At 49.7% G+C, this 17,939-nt stretch overlaps 5 protein-coding genes across 5 annotated transcripts; 4 read left to right on the top strand and 1 right to left on the bottom strand.

Moving 5' to 3' along the window:
• Positions 1 to 249: 249 nt before the first annotated feature.
• P153DRAFT_376526 (C2H2 domain-containing protein) lies at positions 250 to 3,452 on the top strand (the record flags this gene model as incomplete). The annotated part of the gene is made up of 8 exons (XM_033669665.1): positions 250 to 624; positions 671 to 863; positions 916 to 940; positions 1,022 to 1,299; positions 1,349 to 1,954; positions 2,002 to 2,117; positions 2,280 to 2,428; positions 2,480 to 3,452. 8 exons carry the CDS (start codon positions 250 to 252, stop codon positions 3,450 to 3,452), a joined length of 2,715 nt encoding a protein of 904 aa, XP_033522751.1.
• Positions 3,453 to 4,956: 1,504 nt separating this feature from the next.
• P153DRAFT_357727 (uncharacterized protein) lies at positions 4,957 to 7,251 on the top strand (the record flags this gene model as incomplete). The annotated part of the gene is made up of 8 exons (XM_033666752.1): positions 4,957 to 5,143; positions 5,190 to 5,263; positions 5,331 to 5,792; positions 5,843 to 5,854; positions 5,908 to 6,035; positions 6,089 to 6,173; positions 6,223 to 6,488; positions 6,543 to 7,251. 8 exons carry the CDS (start codon positions 4,957 to 4,959, stop codon positions 7,249 to 7,251), a joined length of 1,923 nt encoding a protein of 640 aa, XP_033522750.1.
• Positions 7,252 to 9,242: 1,991 nt separating this feature from the next.
• Positions 9,243 to 10,850, bottom strand: P153DRAFT_357726 (uncharacterized protein; the record flags this gene model as incomplete). Its single annotated transcript, XM_033666751.1, has 3 exons — positions 9,243 to 10,484; positions 10,535 to 10,693; positions 10,743 to 10,850. The coding sequence occupies 3 exons, from the start codon at positions 10,848 to 10,850 to the stop codon at positions 9,243 to 9,245; spliced, it is 1,509 nt and encodes a 502-aa protein (XP_033522749.1).
• Positions 10,851 to 11,920: 1,070 nt separating this feature from the next.
• P153DRAFT_318079 (cyclin-like protein) lies at positions 11,921 to 13,853 on the top strand. The gene is made up of 2 exons (XM_033665046.1): positions 11,921 to 12,479; positions 12,533 to 13,853. The coding sequence occupies exons 1-2, from the start codon at positions 12,135 to 12,137 to the stop codon at positions 13,466 to 13,468; spliced, it is 1,281 nt and encodes a 426-aa protein (XP_033522748.1). The 5' UTR covers positions 11,921 to 12,134; the 3' UTR covers positions 13,469 to 13,853.
• Positions 13,854 to 15,022: 1,169 nt separating this feature from the next.
• On the top strand, positions 15,023 to 17,720 carry P153DRAFT_386481 (uncharacterized protein; the record flags this gene model as incomplete). Its single annotated transcript, XM_033670533.1, has 2 exons — positions 15,023 to 15,170; positions 15,220 to 17,720. The coding sequence occupies 2 exons, from the start codon at positions 15,023 to 15,025 to the stop codon at positions 17,718 to 17,720; spliced, it is 2,649 nt and encodes an 882-aa protein (XP_033522747.1).
• Between the last annotated feature and the right edge of the window lie 219 nt (positions 17,721 to 17,939).

Raw genomic sequence — 17,939 nt, 5'->3', positions numbered from 1 at the left:
CCGCCACGTACATCCATTCCCCTTTCACTTTCCCCTTCGTTTCTCTTGCTGAATATCATTTGTGTGTTGAGACTAACAACATATCGTCTCATGTTTTACTTGTTGCCCCTGCCATCAATGACTTTACCGCATCAGCCTGTCTTGCTTGCCTGAGGTTGCGCCAACTCGCCCCGGATACATGAAGATACGATATCATAGCTGGACAATCTTTGCGAGCTACTCAAAAGACCTCCCCTCTTGTAAATCACTATGGCGAATCATTCATCTCCTCAAGGAAGCAGTCATTCAACAGCGCCGACACTATCTCAGCAACCAACGTTGGTAACAACGTCTACCCCTACCCTGCCACCACCAGGGGAAGCATTCAAGACTGCTCTCAAGAAGTTTCGCGCGCGACTCACGGGAAAAGACCTGGCTGCGTTCCAAATCACCACTTACGACGATTTGTGTCGCGAAATAGTGCGCATTCAAAATGAACAAGATACTCGCAGGGAGATGATGAATCTTGCTCGAATGCAGTCTTGCCTGGAAGCAATGAATCAGTTTGGGAAAGTCATCGAAGTTTTTTTGAATGTCTCAACAGCTGTTGCTTTTGTCTGGGGACCTATGAAACTTTTGTTGATGGTATGTTTGTTTGCAAAGGCCGTCACGCACCTAATAACCTTGATAGACTGCTAGTGAATTCACAGACTCATTCGAGGCCTTACTAGGAGCCTATGAGCAGATCGGTGAGCAGATGCCTCTTCTTTCTGAATACGAATCGTTGTTTCACCAAAGTCCACACATGATCAACGCTCTGGAGTTGATGTACATCGATATCCTGGATTTTCATCAACACGCGATGCTTTCGTTTTCGGGCAGCAGTAAGTGATCCGTAATTTCAGCATCCGGACTTGCTAACAGTAGACACCGCAGATTGGAAACGATTCTTTCGATCCATGTGGAAAGACTCTGACACAAAATTCAGTGGGATTCTAAAGAGTCTTGGTCGGCACAAGGATTTAGTAGAATGCCGTGCAAGTATCGCTCAATATCGAAGATATCAAGAAGATATAGCAGATCTCAAATCGAAACTGAACAAGACGATCTCGGAGGAGCAACAAAAGAAATTGAGAGCGGTCAAAGAATGGCTTGCAGTTGGACAGCAAATACACCAAGACCATGTCAGCTTCTGTGACATTAGGAAACAGTACTCCTCAACCGCGAGATGGATTTTGAAACATGAGTTCGTGAAAGACTGGATGGGTGCCGATGTGCCACCTACCCCGGTTTTATGGATAAATGGCATACCAGGCGCAGGTGAGCTTGTGATTACGCATGTTTTCACTGCGGTGCTCATGATTAGCAGGCAAAACGATCTTGGCTTCTGCCATCATCGACGAATGCAAGCAGAAGACTGATTTCAACACTAGCTTTTTCTACTGCCGCGAAGAAGATCATACAAGCAACTCCGCCGTCGGAATCCTGAAAGGGATCGTGGAACAACTCCTCGATCAGCATCCGCAGCTTCTTCCTGCATGTTACGCAAGATACAGTTCCAGTGGCGAGCCGTCACTTCGTTCTCTTAGTCAGGCTAAGAGACTCGTGGAAGACTTTTGCTTCACTGACGTGAAGACGTTTGTTGTTGTCGATGGACTCGACGAATGTGAACCAGTTGAGAGAAAACAGCTGTTGGATATTTTGGTGAACATCGTGGGTGTATGCGATACGCATGAGCCAGGAAAGCTACGCATGCTTTTAGTCAGTCAAGACTACTCAGACATTCGAAGGGCACTTCACAGCTCTGCGGTGACAAGGCTGACGCCAAGGATTGTTCAGATCTCTGATACAGACAATGAGAGCGACATCCGCGCATACGTGCGGTTTGAGGTGGATCGCATAGCTTCAAAACACTCTCCCATCACTGACGACATGAAAGAATATGTCCGAAACCTCACAGTGGCGAACGCAAAAGGTAAGGATCGCCTATTTGTTGACAAAGGGTTACTTATGTCATATTAGGAATGTTTCTATACGCTAAATTGGTCATGTGCAACCTATACGCGCAGCCTACACGAAATGGTTTGATCGATGCCATCAAGACGACCAATTTCCCGAATGGGTTGGAAGAAGCGTGGGTGCCTGACTGCTCCACCTACTTTGTGACAATATGCTGACTTGTTCCAAGATACGAACGTATCCTGAGGCGCATCAAACAGACGTCCCATCCAAAAGAATGGGAGACGGCTAAGAAGCTTCTTGGGTGGATGGTGTGTGCGAAACGCCGGCTCACATGGAAGGAAATTCAGGTTGCTCTTTCACTCAACACAGACAATCAGACGATCGAATACAACGACCGACATCTACGGACACACATACACGACATTTGCGGAGCCCTAGTACTGCTTTGTGGAGACCATGTCTCCCTTGTACATAGCACAGCAAGAACGTAAGTTTGTCTCGGAAACGGCTCCTTGAGTCAGCAACTTATATCCCGCAGTTACATCACGAATGTCACAAAAGAAATTCACGAACCATCCATTGAGTGCGAATTCGCAATTCTATGTCTCCAGTATTTGACATTCCCATGCTTCGACACCGAGCAATGCAACGACCAACACGAGCTTCGACAGCTGACATTGGAGGGCCACTTTGGATTCCAAGACTACGCGGTTGCAAAATGGTTCCACCACGTGAATGCTTTCGTGAATACTGGCCAACGACTTCTAGGTGAAGCGAATGATCTAGACACTCGTCTCGAAGCCCTGTCACACGCCCTCGATGATTTCATGGCCAGGTATGATGAAGTGGATTGGGACGACGGTCTCGTAGAAGAATGTAAAACGAGTTGTATGGTGTTCCAAGCGCTTCCACTCTACGAAAACTTACTTCTTCTATCAAGCCACATCTACGCCTTCCAAAAGAAAGGTTTCGAAGCGAGACACAAGGTCAGCATCAAAGGCTTAGATTCAGCACTCCAACGTAATCGTAAGGTTCTCGAGGATCTTCCCAAGCAGCTCAGCACCAGCGAACTCGTTCTCTATCGCCAATTCTACGACGAGGAGAGGAGATACAAGTGTACTAAGATCACCTGTAGATACTTCTCCGAAGGTTTCAAAGATGAGAAGGCCAGGAAACGACATGTCAACATCCACGAGCGTCCATTCCAATGTGAGGTTTCAGATTGCCTAGGAGCAGAGGGCTTTGCGAATCCTAAGGACCTGGAAAAACACACTCGAGCTTTTCATCCCGAATTGAGTGATCTCGCGGAGAAGTTTCACACTGCAACTGTCAAACATGCGACGAGCCATGCTTGTTCGATCTGTGGACAGACGTTTACTCGTAACTTTCATCTCAAAAATCACGAGTTGAGCCATCGTGGGCTAAAACCACACGAGTGCCCCGAATGCGGAAGAGCGTTTACTCGACTGAACGACTGCAAACGACATCGAAAATTGCACGACCGGAGCTAGATTAGTTTGAGGGCGAATACTAGCGAAATGATTCATGAAACACACCACATGCTCCTTATATAACCTAATCGACATTATCGTTACAGCACCGAAGTAGCAACATCGCATGTAGCCATTATCCTTCGTCGTCTTCAGACAAACACTCATGACACCACCAGGCGTTCGCACCGAGAATTTCAATCTATCAAACTATCGATGTTGTTATACGGGGTTATTTGCGAATCAATTGGTAGATCAGGAGGTTGACTGCAACATTCCGTCGGTGCAGCTTGTCGCGTACTCTGCGGGTTGCAGCGAATACCAAAGATTACAGCTATTATATGTGGAAAATGATCAGCTCTAATCCGCCATGCTGGGCCCTCAAGACCGTGGTACCCTCCATTACTACTCATGTTAACGAGCTTGCCCATGGGTTATGTACCGCACGGTCGTCGTAGGCAATAAGTATGAAAGTACACGCCTTTAGGGTGCAAAGAATAAGAGGACTGCCAGCTCATACATCACATGATATAGTGCATCTTCTTTTGCATGGGTTGAGACGCTGAGACCGACAAACGTCCGCACTTGTCAACGTCTCGTTCTCGAAGGCTACAAATGATAAGAGTAACTCTTCGCTTCGCTATATCTAGCCATGTATGCATGCTTTCCAAAGTTCATGCTGGCCTAGAGTCAACCCTCTTCTTAATGGTTCTCAAACCTGTCATGTGGTGTTGTGTCTAGCACTGTGCTTGCTGCAAGGGTAGCTGTGAGATCTAGGTAATGATGATTTGCATGGACTGCCTGATCCATTTGCACGACTTGGCATATAGTAATCACAGCGTTGTAACAAGGTTCATCGAAACTTCCACTGCTCATAAAGACATCATGGCATTAGTGCATATCGTATTCTGCATCACTGACCGATCAGTCGCCTCTATCATGCCGCCAAACGACGGTCTCAGCCCCAAACAAAGAGTCACAAGGCTTTGTGGCTTGCCAATTGTATTTTTGTAATACCTGAGACTCAGCCAAGCCTGCAACCCACTATTGCTTGGTCTTGGCAAGATGGTTTTCGATTTCCCAAGTACATCTCAGGAAGTTATTCAATCACCACAGTGGTGCAGCTACGAAAACCTTATATTGACTAAGACACCATGTCCATCACGAAAGTTTTCGATGATTAGTCCTTTATAGATGCGTATAGTCATTTCGTTTCGTTGTCCTGCAAAAGCCATTTTCTCAGCCTGATGACCACTATCTGCACTTCAGTGCATCCACATGGTTGAGCGACAAGGCTGACCAATAGTATCGTATCAATAACTCGGATGGCTATTCAACAAGGCGTTTTAAGGTGGATTCTTGGGGCCAGATCCGGCTGAGCAGAATGATTACTGCATCTATCTAGGGGCTGTCTGGTCTCTCGATAAGGACCGTGTGGTCAGCATGTGAACAAAAGCCTTGCCACCTGGCCATTTTTGCTTATTCAATCTTTCTTGTCTTTGTTGTATTCTCCCTGGGTTCCAAAATGCGTCTGGCTATTTACAGTACCCTCTTGAGTCTAGTCACCGCGCAACAAAACATACAGGATCCGATCGAAAACTTCTGCCGGCGTCACCAACATCAGACCTGTGTTATTGATTCCAAGCTCTACATCGATGGAGGGCTTGTGTACTATGGTGGAGGTGTCACCGATGAGAATATTCCGCAGAAAAGTGGGGTCATCATGGCAAGATTAAGTATCTTAGCTAACCTGTCCAGACACATGGTTAATATCAGAGGATTTGACCGATCTCTCAACAGGTTTTCCTCCCCAGAATAGCAACTTGACCAAGGTGTGTGCATACTCTTTCTACAAATGATGTAAGTTATAGTCATAAGAAGAGATCTGACGTATGATAGGGCTCAGAAGTCCCTTCAGTCAGCGGCGGCGTGCTATGGCCTGATCAGACTAACAAGCTCTTCTACCTTTTCGGTGGCGAATACAACAATGCCAGTGCGCAAGACTTCACTGCTCTATGGTTCTACGACACTATCTATAACACATGGAATCGTTCACTCCCCGATGGGTCACAGTCGCAAGTTTCATGGCCATCATTCGGTGCGGGGACGGTTGATGATGAGGGAGTTGCATATTATTATGGCGGCTACCTGAATAACAAGACCGTCTCTGGATGGGAAGGTGATGCTCTTATGCTCAATAGTCTTTTGTCGTACAACATGGATGACAAGAGATGGTCCAATATTACCAGCGGTGTCCCACCACGAGCGGAAGGGACACTTCATTACATTCCTGCTTCGGACAGAGGGATGCTGGTTCATATCGGTGGAGTCGAAAGATTGTCAAATGGCCACGACAGCTACGTAAGTCTTCTTGAGAAAGCCCCAGTGACGTTGAATCTGACAGTCTATAGGTAAATATGAGCGTAAGCGTTATCCTTATCCCGACTAGTGAACTGTTAAATGACATTGGTACAAGCAAATTCATCTTCACGACATTGCCTCCAGCACATGGTACACACAAACCGCTACAGGAGATATACCTCAACCAAGGCGGGCCTTTTGTGCAGGCGTAACCTGGGCAGCAGACCATTCCTCATACAACATGTGAAGACAAGCCCGATGTGCAAGAGAGAAAGAGCTGTACTAACATGTCAAAGATACGTCTGGGGTGGCATTGGCAGTGATGAGACAGCACTCGGAGATGTCTACATACTCTCTCTACCCTCTTTCAAGTGGATATCGGTATGGTGGTTCTATTTCTCCTCTTTTAGAAAGGTGCTAACACGCTCAGTGGTACCCTGACCCTCAGATGTCCACATTCCCAAACGGCAAGGGATGGTCGTCCTGCAATGTGATCAGTGAATCTCAGATGGTCATCATAGGCGGGTACTACACCAACGTGTCTAAAACCGATTGCGATGTTTATAAAACGGGTGGGCAGCATGGCTTGTTGCTTGGAGAAGAAAGCACAGAACAGAACAATCAGTGGCATGGTCTTATGGCCAATATCTCGTCTTACAGAGTTCCGAAGGTCATTACCGCAGTTGTTGGTGGCGGGTCAGTCCTAAGATCAGTCAAACTTTTCTACCTTGATACTAAAACTTAGAACAGAATCAATGGCAGTGCCACTGCAACAGCGCCGGCTGCCGGCTGGACAACAAGCGACTTGTCCATATACTTCAGAACAAGCTATTCCGCCACATCAAGGACAGCGATGAGATTTATACCAGAAAGCTCGGCGGCCCCAACTTCGGGCAATCAACACTCCGCTCGACCTAGCCATACAAACGTCGGTGCTATAGCAGGCGGTGTTGTTGGTGGTGTAGCAGGACTCGTCGGTGTTATTGTCCTCGTCATTTGTTGTCTCCGTTCTAGGCGCCGGAAGCGAAACCAAAATTCAACACAGCCGCCTTATCAGCATAATCCCAGCATGACAGAGAAACCTGGTGTGGGTGTCTCCGTTTCTCAGGGCACTACAATGCATTCCCCGAGTGTACTCACGCCCACATACTCACCTCAGGGCTCACCGATCCCTCCATCCGACCATCACGTTTCAAGCACCTACTACCAAGGCTCGCCATTGCAGAACCAGCACTCAGAGGCAGATTGGATCCAGCAGAGCAGGCAAGTATACGCGAATGGGCAAGTGCCGGTGCAGTATGCCAATCAACAAACGTATTATCCTCCCCCTCCGGATCCTTCACAGTCTTCTAGCGGCCATAATCCGCCCACAACGACTGTAGAGCTGCCAGGTATCAGAAGCCCAGCAAATGCTGAATTGTCAGATATGAGCAGCCCAGTACCATTCCGCGGTGTTTGATTGTTTGGCTTGTGGAGTTGTTACAGGGCACCTCTAAAATGATATGAATTCTTCTCTTAGTTTGAGCATTTGCACTTAGTAGGGGTTGAATTTTTGTTGGAATGATAGTTTCGCAATACATTGGTTGTTCTTGCTGTACTAGGTTCAAGCAACATTAAGTCAGGACGTGACAAGGCGCCTTTGATGTGTAACTTGAATAATCTCGCAACTAATTAACAGTAAACTTATTACCCCCGGTTCGTACTAGAAATTGTAGTTCAGCAGTGCATAACCTTTTTACATCAAACTCTCTAATTTTGTACGAGCTTACAAAGAAGTACATGCAAACTATTGCACGGCCTCCATGGCCTACTAAAGGCCATAACCTCGCAGCGAAACGTTCTACAAATCAGCCTGAAAATACAAGGTATACTGCTGTATTGAGGCCCTGAACCTTTGGTATAGTCGGTCCATCGCCAGCTAAGTATCAGCTATGAGTATCTGTAAGTTTGTGCGAAAACCACATGACATAGATAGAACCGCTGCAGGGCGCTAGAAATTGCAGTGCAAACATTGGCGAGAAAGTTGGTACAAATCATGGAACATCTCTCATTCGTGAACACGTCTGCACTGCAATTTCTAGCGTCGACGAGCAGTCTAGTCATCGTTAGCAGAAACGATAACCAGTCATCTTTCCATACCAGCCGTTTTATTCTAGTACAGCTCTCGAGACATAGCTGCATCTTACCCCAAAAGCACATACACTATCTTCCCCGCTTCTCCTTCTCTGCGTTGAAGTTGCCCGAGCCTACAAGCATCTTTTCACGTAATCTGGAGTGCGTCATGGTGAGCTGCCCATCCACGCTAAAGATTGCCGTACAAGTCAATATCCAAATCTCGATAAACAACAAAATCTTACCTGCTTGAAGCGACGACACACAACAAAAACAAACGATTAAGCTCTACTAATCTTGTCAAGAACAAAGAAGAAGCTGCCAATATTAACGTATCGTTGGAATCTTCTCTATGTTTTTCTGGAGACTGCGTAATTAGCACGCCTGCATAACGACACTAAACACTGCTCGTCGGCGCTAGAGATTGCAGTGCACGGAGTAAGGCTGTGCAATTCCAACAACATGCACCTTCTGTACTGCAATCTTTAGCGTATGCAAGTAGTTACCAACATATGTAGGCTAGGGCCTAATTAGCTAACCTGCTTTGAATGAAGAGAGCTAAGCCACATAGCGAAGGCAAGTGACAATAAGATCAGTTATATTGCTCAAGGAAGCGCTACTCCTAGAGTAGCAACTCGTTTTCATACACCCTACACCTACTCATACTATTTCTATTGCTACTATGTTATCTAGTAACACAAGCGTGCGGCAGCCACCCCTCAATTGAGGCGCAAATGTAATTCCTGCCTGGCAACACTGCTCGTTGGCGCTAGAAATTGCAGTGCACAAAACCAGGCAGATACGCGGGTGCTAAGAAACGCCAGCTCATCTACGCTAGAGATTGCAGTGCAGTGTCCAGGCTGACGGTTCATAAGTTTGGAGGACCTCGATCAAATTTAACAGGGTATATCCCCGCCAACAAGGATTGAGGCGTGTACATTGCATTGCATGCCGCCATAGCTCGGCTTAGCCGTTTCGTTCGCGTGAGCTGTGTTCTTGTACAGGGAAATATCAACGCCTAATTTATCTTAAATGTGTTTCAATACTCTGCAACCGCTGATACATGCACGCGTATAAACGTCAGTCAGTGTCTCTTTCATATGAACTGCGGCTTATGTTTTTGTCGTTCTAGTACGTTTTGGACGATTCTTTGCTTAACGGATCCGGAGCTCGAAACCAGAGACTTTTGGCTATGCTATGCAAATACAACAAGGCAGGGGATACGACAGCGCGATGAACATCAGCATAGTTTGAACCGCGAACAAAATTCTGAACAATTGTTTAAAATTCTATTTTATGAATTAGAATTATCATTTTCTCATCTATCTGATCGACCGTCTAGTAGTCAGACTGGCCCCAGTACTTGCCCTTCCCACGGCCGCCCCTCTTCTTAACAACAAACGCACCCCGATCAATCGTGTTGACAACGGTGTAGCCGCTGGGAAACGTGTAGTGGGACCAAGTCCCCGAGTCCCAGACCGCCGAGCCGCCACCAGGAACATCATCGTCGCCAGGGAAGACGTCAAAGTACGCAATCTCCTCAACGCGGCTGCCATCGGGGAACTTGCGGATGGAGCTGACATCGAGGATGCGGAGACCGGCCTGGTAGTTTGACTGGTAGGAGAGACCGTCGTGGACGTACTGGTTGTGGTCGACGGCGCGGGTGGACGACTTGTAGTAGCCGGACATGAAGGGCTTCTCGAGGTTGGTGATGTCGAAGATGTATGTGACTGGGTAGCCGTCCTTGGCGAGGGAGGCGGGGTTGGTCTCTGTGCCGTTTTCAAGTTCGCCCTCGTCGAGTTCGTCGTCTACGACGATGTGCGTCTGCCAGTAAGGATCGGTGACCCAGCCTTGGTGGGTGTAGGAGGCACCGACGTATGGGGTGCGCGAGAGGATCGTAGCAGCCTTGTTTCCAATTTTGTTTGTGACGTCGTAGATTGTGACGGTGTCCTCGTTGTAGCCGTAGCAGATGTCTCGTCCGTAGTACTTCTTGTGGGGACCGCGGTAGACGATGCACTGGGCATCGTGGACATAGCCGTCCTGAGGCGCGCAACCTGTCTGGACTGGCTTTGTGATGTCGTCGGTGTTGAAGAAGATCAGTCCACCACCGCAGGTGTCGTTTCGGCCCGCACGTCCGTGAGCGCCGACAGCAACGACGTAACCCAACTCTTCATTGACAACAACGTTGTGCGAACGTCCAGGGATGCCAACTGTGACGTCCTGTGTGAGGGGAATCCAAGCAGTGAGGTCCGTTTTGGTGTCAAAGATCTTGGGGTTCTTCGGGCTGAGTTTGAGGAGCTTCTTCATGTCGAAGATCTGGATACCGTGACCCCGACCCTCAGATCCGACAATAAGGTAGTCCCCCTGCTTCTTGATTTCACGCCAGATAACGGAATCGTTTTGAGCTGGCAGACGACCAAGGTACTCGAGCTGACCCTTGGAGGTGATCTCCGCAAAGGCAGCGCCGTACGTCTGGCCGATAGCAATGAACTCGCGGCCATGGTGAGTCCAGCCCCAAGAGCCGGAACCTTCGCCAACGGCGTCACCAAGTTCCTCGTGCGTCTTGAAATCGTACATATCCTGAAAATATATTAATACTAGTCGTCTTGCAGTATAAGGGTTGAACTCACAATGCCCTTGCACTTGTAGGTTTGATCTGGATCGCCCTTGATGGCTTCGGCCCTGCCATTCTTGCACTCAATTATATCCTTGTTGGTACGCTTCTTCTGGAAGCCATTCCACTTTTTGTTGTCGTAATCACCAGCAGCGCGGTGCTTCGCCCATGCAGCCTTAGATCGTTAGAAAGAGAAATCATCGTGAGTATATAGGCAAGCTCACCTCCTTGGACTCCATCATCTTCGACATGATTTCACCAGATCGGTATTGTCCGCTGGAAAAGGCCGAGGCCAGAGGCAGCAGAGCTGCTGCGAAAGTCGCCCACTTCATGGTTGGAAACAGGACTGCAGGTTGACGTTTGGCAGTAGTGGATGACCGCGGGAGATGAACGTAGGAGCATCCATCTTATATCTTTTGTTCCCGTTCTTCGCCGTTCCTCATTACAGTTACTTGTCATACTGTGGCTTGCGATAGATAGACTAAAGATGAGCATAGTCCGCGTACCTTCCTATCGCAGGTAGACCGGTACCAGTGAGATGATGAACAGTTTGCTGGGCAATTTCTTGGAAGTTTCTTGGACATTATCGACGACGGATGCTCATTTGCTCAAGAGGCTTGGCAAGCGTTCTACGTTGGAGAAAAGCTGCGGCTTATGAGACCAAGGGTGGACAAGGCGGGGCTTCGCGAATGAGCCTCTGTTAAGCCGGCTACAACGTTGATGGGCATCTTAGCCAAAAGAAGAAGGTGCCAAGGCGACTACTCGACCGCGGAAGCACCATGAATGTCGCCAATGTTGGAAGAAGATCCTATCAGTGGGAGGGTAGAGTAAGCTCTAAGCGATGCCACATTGTCGAGAACGTCGGACATCGAAACTGTCTTCGGAAGCTGTATGCACGTCGAAAAATGCGGATTTGCAAGTATGGAACACTGGTTATCGCACGGCTGGGGCAATATGAAGCTCCAGGTCGAGCGGTGGCAATTTCGGTAAGACTACATGTTTGTCCGTAGAGACCGGTATCTTTGTTATGGCAGAGTCAGTACCCGTAGGCTAGAAAAGAGAGGATATCCTGGGTATATCTTGGCGTGAGCGAGTGTCGTATTGTTAATAGTAAACTGCAATGGCGGGATGGAATTGTCGTGGTCGAAAGATGGGTGACGAACTGTCCAGGAAGACAGAGAGAGGCAGTGTACTTTAAGTGTTTGAATATTCCTCCTGGACCTCTCTAAACTTGCCTGTTCTGGCGGACGAATTGAGCAAGATTGAGGTTAATACGGTAGCGGAGTGCCGGTATACCAAGGCGGAGAGTCGTGTGGGGTGTGGGGTCGCATGCTGGTGCTGGAGCCCGTACCGGACAGCTGGGAACGCGCTGCCAACATACGATGCCTTCTGGAAGCAATGCATGTGACAAGGAAAATACACACCGAAGAGATTTGTCTAGATGCCACAGTAACCGACGATATGTGAAACCTAGACATGATCATTCGTAGCAAGATGTGAGAGTTGAAAAGCTCGCCTCTCAGGGATCTTCTTTTCTCGGCTGCACCTGCCTCCAGACTCTCGACGTCGAACGCACGCCAACCCGCCGACTTGCACATATCGCGACGCCATCCACGATGAAACTCACAGAGGACGATCTCTACCGGTCTTCGACGCAATTCACGCATTGGTCATTCACCCTACAACAGCTCGCTGCGCAACGCCAGAAGACCAACCTCCAGGCTACCGAACGCGTCAAGGCCAACGTCGCGCGACAACGCGCTCAGCGCGCCCAACAAGCCGAGAATGGAAGCGCAAGTGAGGGTGTGGAGAGTGGCAGTGGAGCAAACACGCCAAACGCGGTGACGTCAGACAGGGATGTGGATTGTCTGACGGTCGCGGAGGAGATGACTATCGTGGATGAGTTCTGCGAGCGCGCGGTGCAGTTGGGCGCGCATTGCCAGTTTCCTATCGAAGTCACTGTACGTGTATTTCCCTTGAGAAAGAGTGAAAATAGGCTGACATGTGTGAAAAGGCAACATGTATACAATTTCTCCGCCGCTTCTACCTCTTCAATTCGCCCATGACATATCACGGCCAAAACATCTCCCGAACTGCCATGTTCCTTGCATGCAAGACAGAAAACTCACATCAAAGCGTCGAGAACTTCGCCGGCAACTTTAAGAAGGTGACGGCTGAGCAAATCCTCGCGCCCGAGTACCTGATCGTGCAAGCGCTACGCTTCAACTTCGAGATCAAACATCCGTTTCGAGGGTTGAAGGGTGGTCATCTGGAGTTGATGGAAATGGCACGCGGAAACTACGATGGCCCAAACCACAGTGCAGGCGATGGTGGGGATGGGAATACGACTAGCGCAGACACACAATCCGCTATGCTTTCGCTGCCGCGCAAAGTAAACGGTCCTGTATCGAGAATGACGGTCAAAGACATGGAGGAACGTATCACAGCAGCATACGGGTTTGCCTCGCACATCCTCAAAAATGCTGCTCTCCTCACGGACGCATACTTTCTCTACACGCCTGCACAACTCTGGCTGTCAGCGCATCTACTCGCCGACGAACCCCTCACCATCTTCTATCTCTCTCTCAAACTCCCGCGATCCTCACCTCTCTACGCCAAGCTGCTCTCCACCATCCGGGCCTGCGCATCACTCCTTTCCAGCCACCGCTCCTTCACTGCTGGCACCTTACCAAAAGAGGAGAAAGACGCTCGAGACGTAAAACACAAAGCACACGTCAAGTCCCTAATCGAGAAGCTAAAAATGTGTCGAGATCCAGACAAAGTCGACTTGGTCAAGCTCAACCAGGCACAAAAGCGCGACGCCATCCAAGGGGAGACTCTAGACGAAAATAAGGCGAAGAGAAGGAAATTGGAACGAGAGTCTTATGAGAAGGAAGCCGATGCTTTCTGGGGCCCGGAGCTATCTCAGCAAGAGCCGAAGCTGGGTTGAGTAATTGACGATTGAAGTTTTGCATAGCGTGGCGTTCTGGGCAGATATTGAGTAGCGTTTCGGATGCAGCATTTAGAAACAACGATGCGTGGTCTTTGAGCGGATGAGGCGGCTGTGTATTGTATACCCTGCTTCACGGAGCAAGGGCGACTACAGAGTCGAATGATATCCAACTACCTCAAGTTGTCCAGTGTCGACTACGATTTTTGACCTATGCATCAGCCCTGAGCATGTCGTTGGGCTAGATAATGCTGTTGGAGAAGCCTAGGATTGGTGACGGTTCAGATCGGTCTCCAGTGCATGCATGCGACATAGGGCTTAGCTCCTGAGAGTAACATCTCTTTGTCAGCACGTTGCTGTCCAGGAGCACTTCCCAGAGCAGCTGTACCTTCCTCTGTTTCCGTCCAGTGTCTTCTCTCCTGATACGTTGTCTCGACATCGTTTAGATCTAAATCATGCCTACCGTTGTGTTATCCCTACCTACAGACTACTAGACAAAGCGGGTTTCTAACAAGAGACATAACACTCCAGATAGATCCAAGCGGGTGAGAGCGTTTCCCGCCCTTAGATTTCACCAACATCCCGCAGACTATTTCACACTTCATCCTTTATCTTCAACTAGCGACGATCACAACGAGTGCATCATCTCAACTTTATATGTTTCCTCTCAATACGCTGCCCAGAGAATTGGTTTCCAAGCTGAGAAGTATACTGCTTCTCCTGAAGAGACCTTGTGTTTGTAGCAGGTGAAACTGAACGAGTTTAGTGCAAGAATTCGACTCAAGGAGAGACCATATTTACTGGGAATGAACCCGATGACTCGGATGAGGTAAGCTGCAATCGCCGATGATACGATGTCGATGTTGATTCCATGTCGCTCAAAGTGAAAGTACAGCGTGACTGCCGATACCGGGCTTCAATCGACACAATACCAGGGCAACCGCACTATGAATGACTGCGAATATTCAATCCACCAATCTCGATGCCGGGCAGCTCGGCGTGGGCCGGACAAGTTCCCATTGTCAATTCCCCTGACTGAGCGAGTATGACAATATCAATCGCTGTCTATAAGCGTGATCATCGTGTGTCATTTCTTGATCAGTCAGTGACGCAGTGTCGAGAAGAAGAAACGCTTTTTCAGGGAAAGTATTGAGGATGTGAAGGCTTTTCACAAGAAGAGACGAGCGGGGGGGCATGTGTTCTCTAGGCACGTTGAACAAGGGGGAAAGTATGCATCGAGATAGCAGTAAAGACAAGTGCTTTCCTGTTGGTCGAAAAGACTGGATGTTGTTGTCCGATGTGGGGTTCTACGCTTTCACTGTCGTCGAGGCAAACGGATCGCCAAGCACTGCACCTTCCGATTGTACTCTTGTGTTTACGCCCACACAATAGAGATTTTTCTTGTCAACCTCAACTCGAGATCCTCACCCACTGAACTTTTCGTCTTTGACATCAGTTCACGTCCACTCAAGTCTTTTCTACTGCAGAAGCTCACTGCTTGCACACCCCTTTCCTTTATCAATTCACTGGCCACAGAGCCCGCCACGCATTGCAATGGAGCCATATCATGCCCCGCTGTATCATGAGCCAGCCGATTACACGTTCCTCGCTGTTGTGGCGTTGATTGCCCTCCTGCTCCTCCTTTTGTTCACAACGACTGTGGGCTCCGTACTCGCATACAAGTTGTTCAAGAGGCGCGATGGTAAGAAGCACAACCGCATCTGACATGGTTGAAACTAACACAATGACAGCCGATGTCCAAGACCTCTTCAAGACAGCCCTTGCAGACTCAGGTCACCCTCTCCACCAAAGCCTGCATGCGTTCTTCCAAGAAAGCGCTGAGTCACACGTCCAGAAAGTAGCGGGCCCTGTCATCAGCGCACAAGTTGACAAGAACGTTGGAGCACGCCTTGACAAAGCGAATGAGGCCATCGAGACGGTTTACCAGACTGAGGCAGCCGTCAAACTCTTGGAGGCAGAATACCTCAACATGCGCAAAGACCTTAGCGGAGACCTTCATCCGGAGGTTCGTGAGAAGATCGGGACAGAAATCGAGGCAGCGCTCCACGAGGCCTTTGAAAATACTGCCCCACAGTATCTTCCCCAGCTGCAAAGCACCAAGGCCAGTCGCGACCGTAAGGCGCGCTCCGCTATTCACCACCTCACCAAAAGGCTTGCCAACTTTGAGCGCTCTACTCGTCGTGCTGCCCAGAGAGCTCACTCGAAAGCTAGTGTGACAGCTCCAGATATCAAGATCATTCGTGATCAGCTCGAGATGCTGCATCAAGAACATCAGAAACAGGAGAGGAAGGTAGACAGAGTTGTAGACGCGGCCACGCGAGTTGAAGCCGATTTCAAGGCCCAGATTCAGGATCTGAGATCGTCCGCCCAAGAGCAGAAGACAGACATTACCGCTGTCCGAGAGGCGATCAAGAAGTCTGACAAATCGAGCATCTTGTCGAAGACGCTCACTGATCTGCGAGCTCAAGTGGCTGGCCATGCTGTCTCGATCAAGCTACTCGAGTCTCTTCCAAAAGCGATTGCTGAGACGAAGAGCAGTTTGGCCAAGGACTCTTTTCTTCTTCACCAGGTCAACAAGAAGATAGTTGGAATGAGCGTGCAGCTTGAAACACTCTCCAATGTCATGACGATGGTCGAAGGCCATGCCGCTTCCCTCGAGCAGCTCAACCCTCTTCTGGCCACGGTCGCCGAACAGGCCGACGTACTTGGTGGGCAGAAGAAGGACATCGTCCTTCTTCAAGAAGCTTCCAAGAAAGTCGAGGGACTGCCAACCCTGGTAACGGGTCTCACGACCTGCATGTCGACCACGGAGCAGAACCTGACCAAGGTTTCGTCTGAGCTTCACGAGAAGGTGGCAGGTCTTGAGCAGACTGTGAACAACCCTGCCTCGAATACATGGGCCTGGCAGCCACAGACCGCTCCGGCGGCACTAGCTGACCCTCTCGATGTAGCGCCGTGGCAGCTACAAGGCGCCTCACCAGCACCATTCTACGATCTCCAAGGGGTCGAGAACCTCCAGCCTTACATGTCGGAGAACCAGACAAGTTCTGGATTCCTCCCCAGTTTGCAGACAGCACTGGCGGGCAATGCGGACGCATCATTATGGCACTCACAACCCGCTCTACCACCATTCCTTTACCCCCAAGAGCCTGAGAACCTCCAGCAGCTCACTCTGGAGGACATGGCTGGTATCGAGTATATCGATAACATGCAGATGGTGCCAGAGAATACCTCGCATGCGTTAACATGGCACCCACTGCCTGCTCAGCCAACATCGATCCCTGATCTGATGGTGACTGATTTCGACCAAGAGGACATATTCGACCAGTTTACCAATGGCAACGCATTTCCCGATGAGGTGCAGCAGGATTCCTCAATGCCACCCCCTGCTTCAAGTGCTGGCCCGCCTGATGCCACTTCAACTAGCACTTCACAAGCACCACCATGGGATCCACAGCCTACCCAACCAACACTGGCCCTCGATCCAACGCTGGACGACTTCGATCAGCAATTCATGTTCGATCAGCTGGTTACCGCCAACGCCCAACTCGACCAAGAGCATCAGGCTGCATTGATGCCACCACCGGCTCCCCCCTGCGGCTCATCAAGCACTGCCTTGGTACTTCACACTGGGGCAGACCAGATGGACACGTCCGGATTCCAAGAGGAGTGCCTGGACCCGCGGCTCCTCGAGCCCCACAACGCCATCAGTGAAGCAGTAACTGAGGCCACAATTCCCGAGGCCAGTGAAGACCTCCAGGGTACCTCGCTGTCACAAGAAGTGCCCGTCGACGTAGCCTCGTCGTCTACACCCCAGCAGGCCGAGCCATCTCTCCCTGCCCCCGAAGTTCACACCAAAAACGGCTCGGTGACAGCCACACAGCATAAACGCACATCCTCCGACGTCTACCCACCAGAGTCCCCAGCCCCCCGCCCCGCTCGCCTGCACAACCGGCCCATCAAGCCCCTCCGCCGACGCCGTCAAGCCCCTGTGAAGGGCCCCCTCCCGCCCCCGCAGAACACCCCGACGACCTCCGCGTCTACACAAGAGGAGTCAGGCAAGAGTCTTGCTGCTGACGTTGCTACGTCCGCGCCCTCGGTAGAAGACGCTTCGACGGCAGATGCGGGGGCTGAAGTCTCCAAACCTGCTGTTGAGCAGTCGAGTGCGGAGATGAGCTTGGAGGAAGAGCTGCTCCGTTTGGCGTGTCCCGAGGCTGAGGAGGGTGGGTAGGTGGCTTTGAGTGTGTTGGGGTGCGTGAATGGCTTCAGGCTGGACGTTACGACGGCGGTTTGATGATGTAAGAGGAGTTGAATACGTCCTTGCTGCTTCTTTTTGTTAACTTTTTGCGGTGTTTTGGGTGCGGTGTTTGCCAACTTAGGATATGGCGTTATGCGAATGTTTGTATTTTGGCGCTTGTAGGAACCATGGTGCTGTGGAGGAATGGAAATA

The sequence above is a fragment of the Dothidotthia symphoricarpi genome (assembly GCF_010015815.1).
Source record: "Dothidotthia symphoricarpi CBS 119687 unplaced genomic scaffold P153scaffold_12, whole genome shotgun sequence".
Taxonomy (NCBI): Eukaryota; Fungi; Ascomycota; class Dothideomycetes; order Pleosporales; family Dothidotthiaceae; genus Dothidotthia; species Dothidotthia symphoricarpi.
The sequence above is the reverse complement of the archived record's forward strand: the minus strand, read 5'-3'. Positions and strand labels throughout refer to the sequence as shown.

Coding starts and splice junctions, on each gene's coding strand:
- P153DRAFT_318079 (XM_033665046.1), top strand. CDS start 12,135: ATGAAACTCACAGAGGACGATCTCTACCGGTCTTCGACGCAATTCACG. Junction 12,480..12,532: donor AGTTTCCTATCGAAGTCACT/GTACGTGTATTT, acceptor ATGTGTGAAAAG/GCAACATGTATACAATTTCT.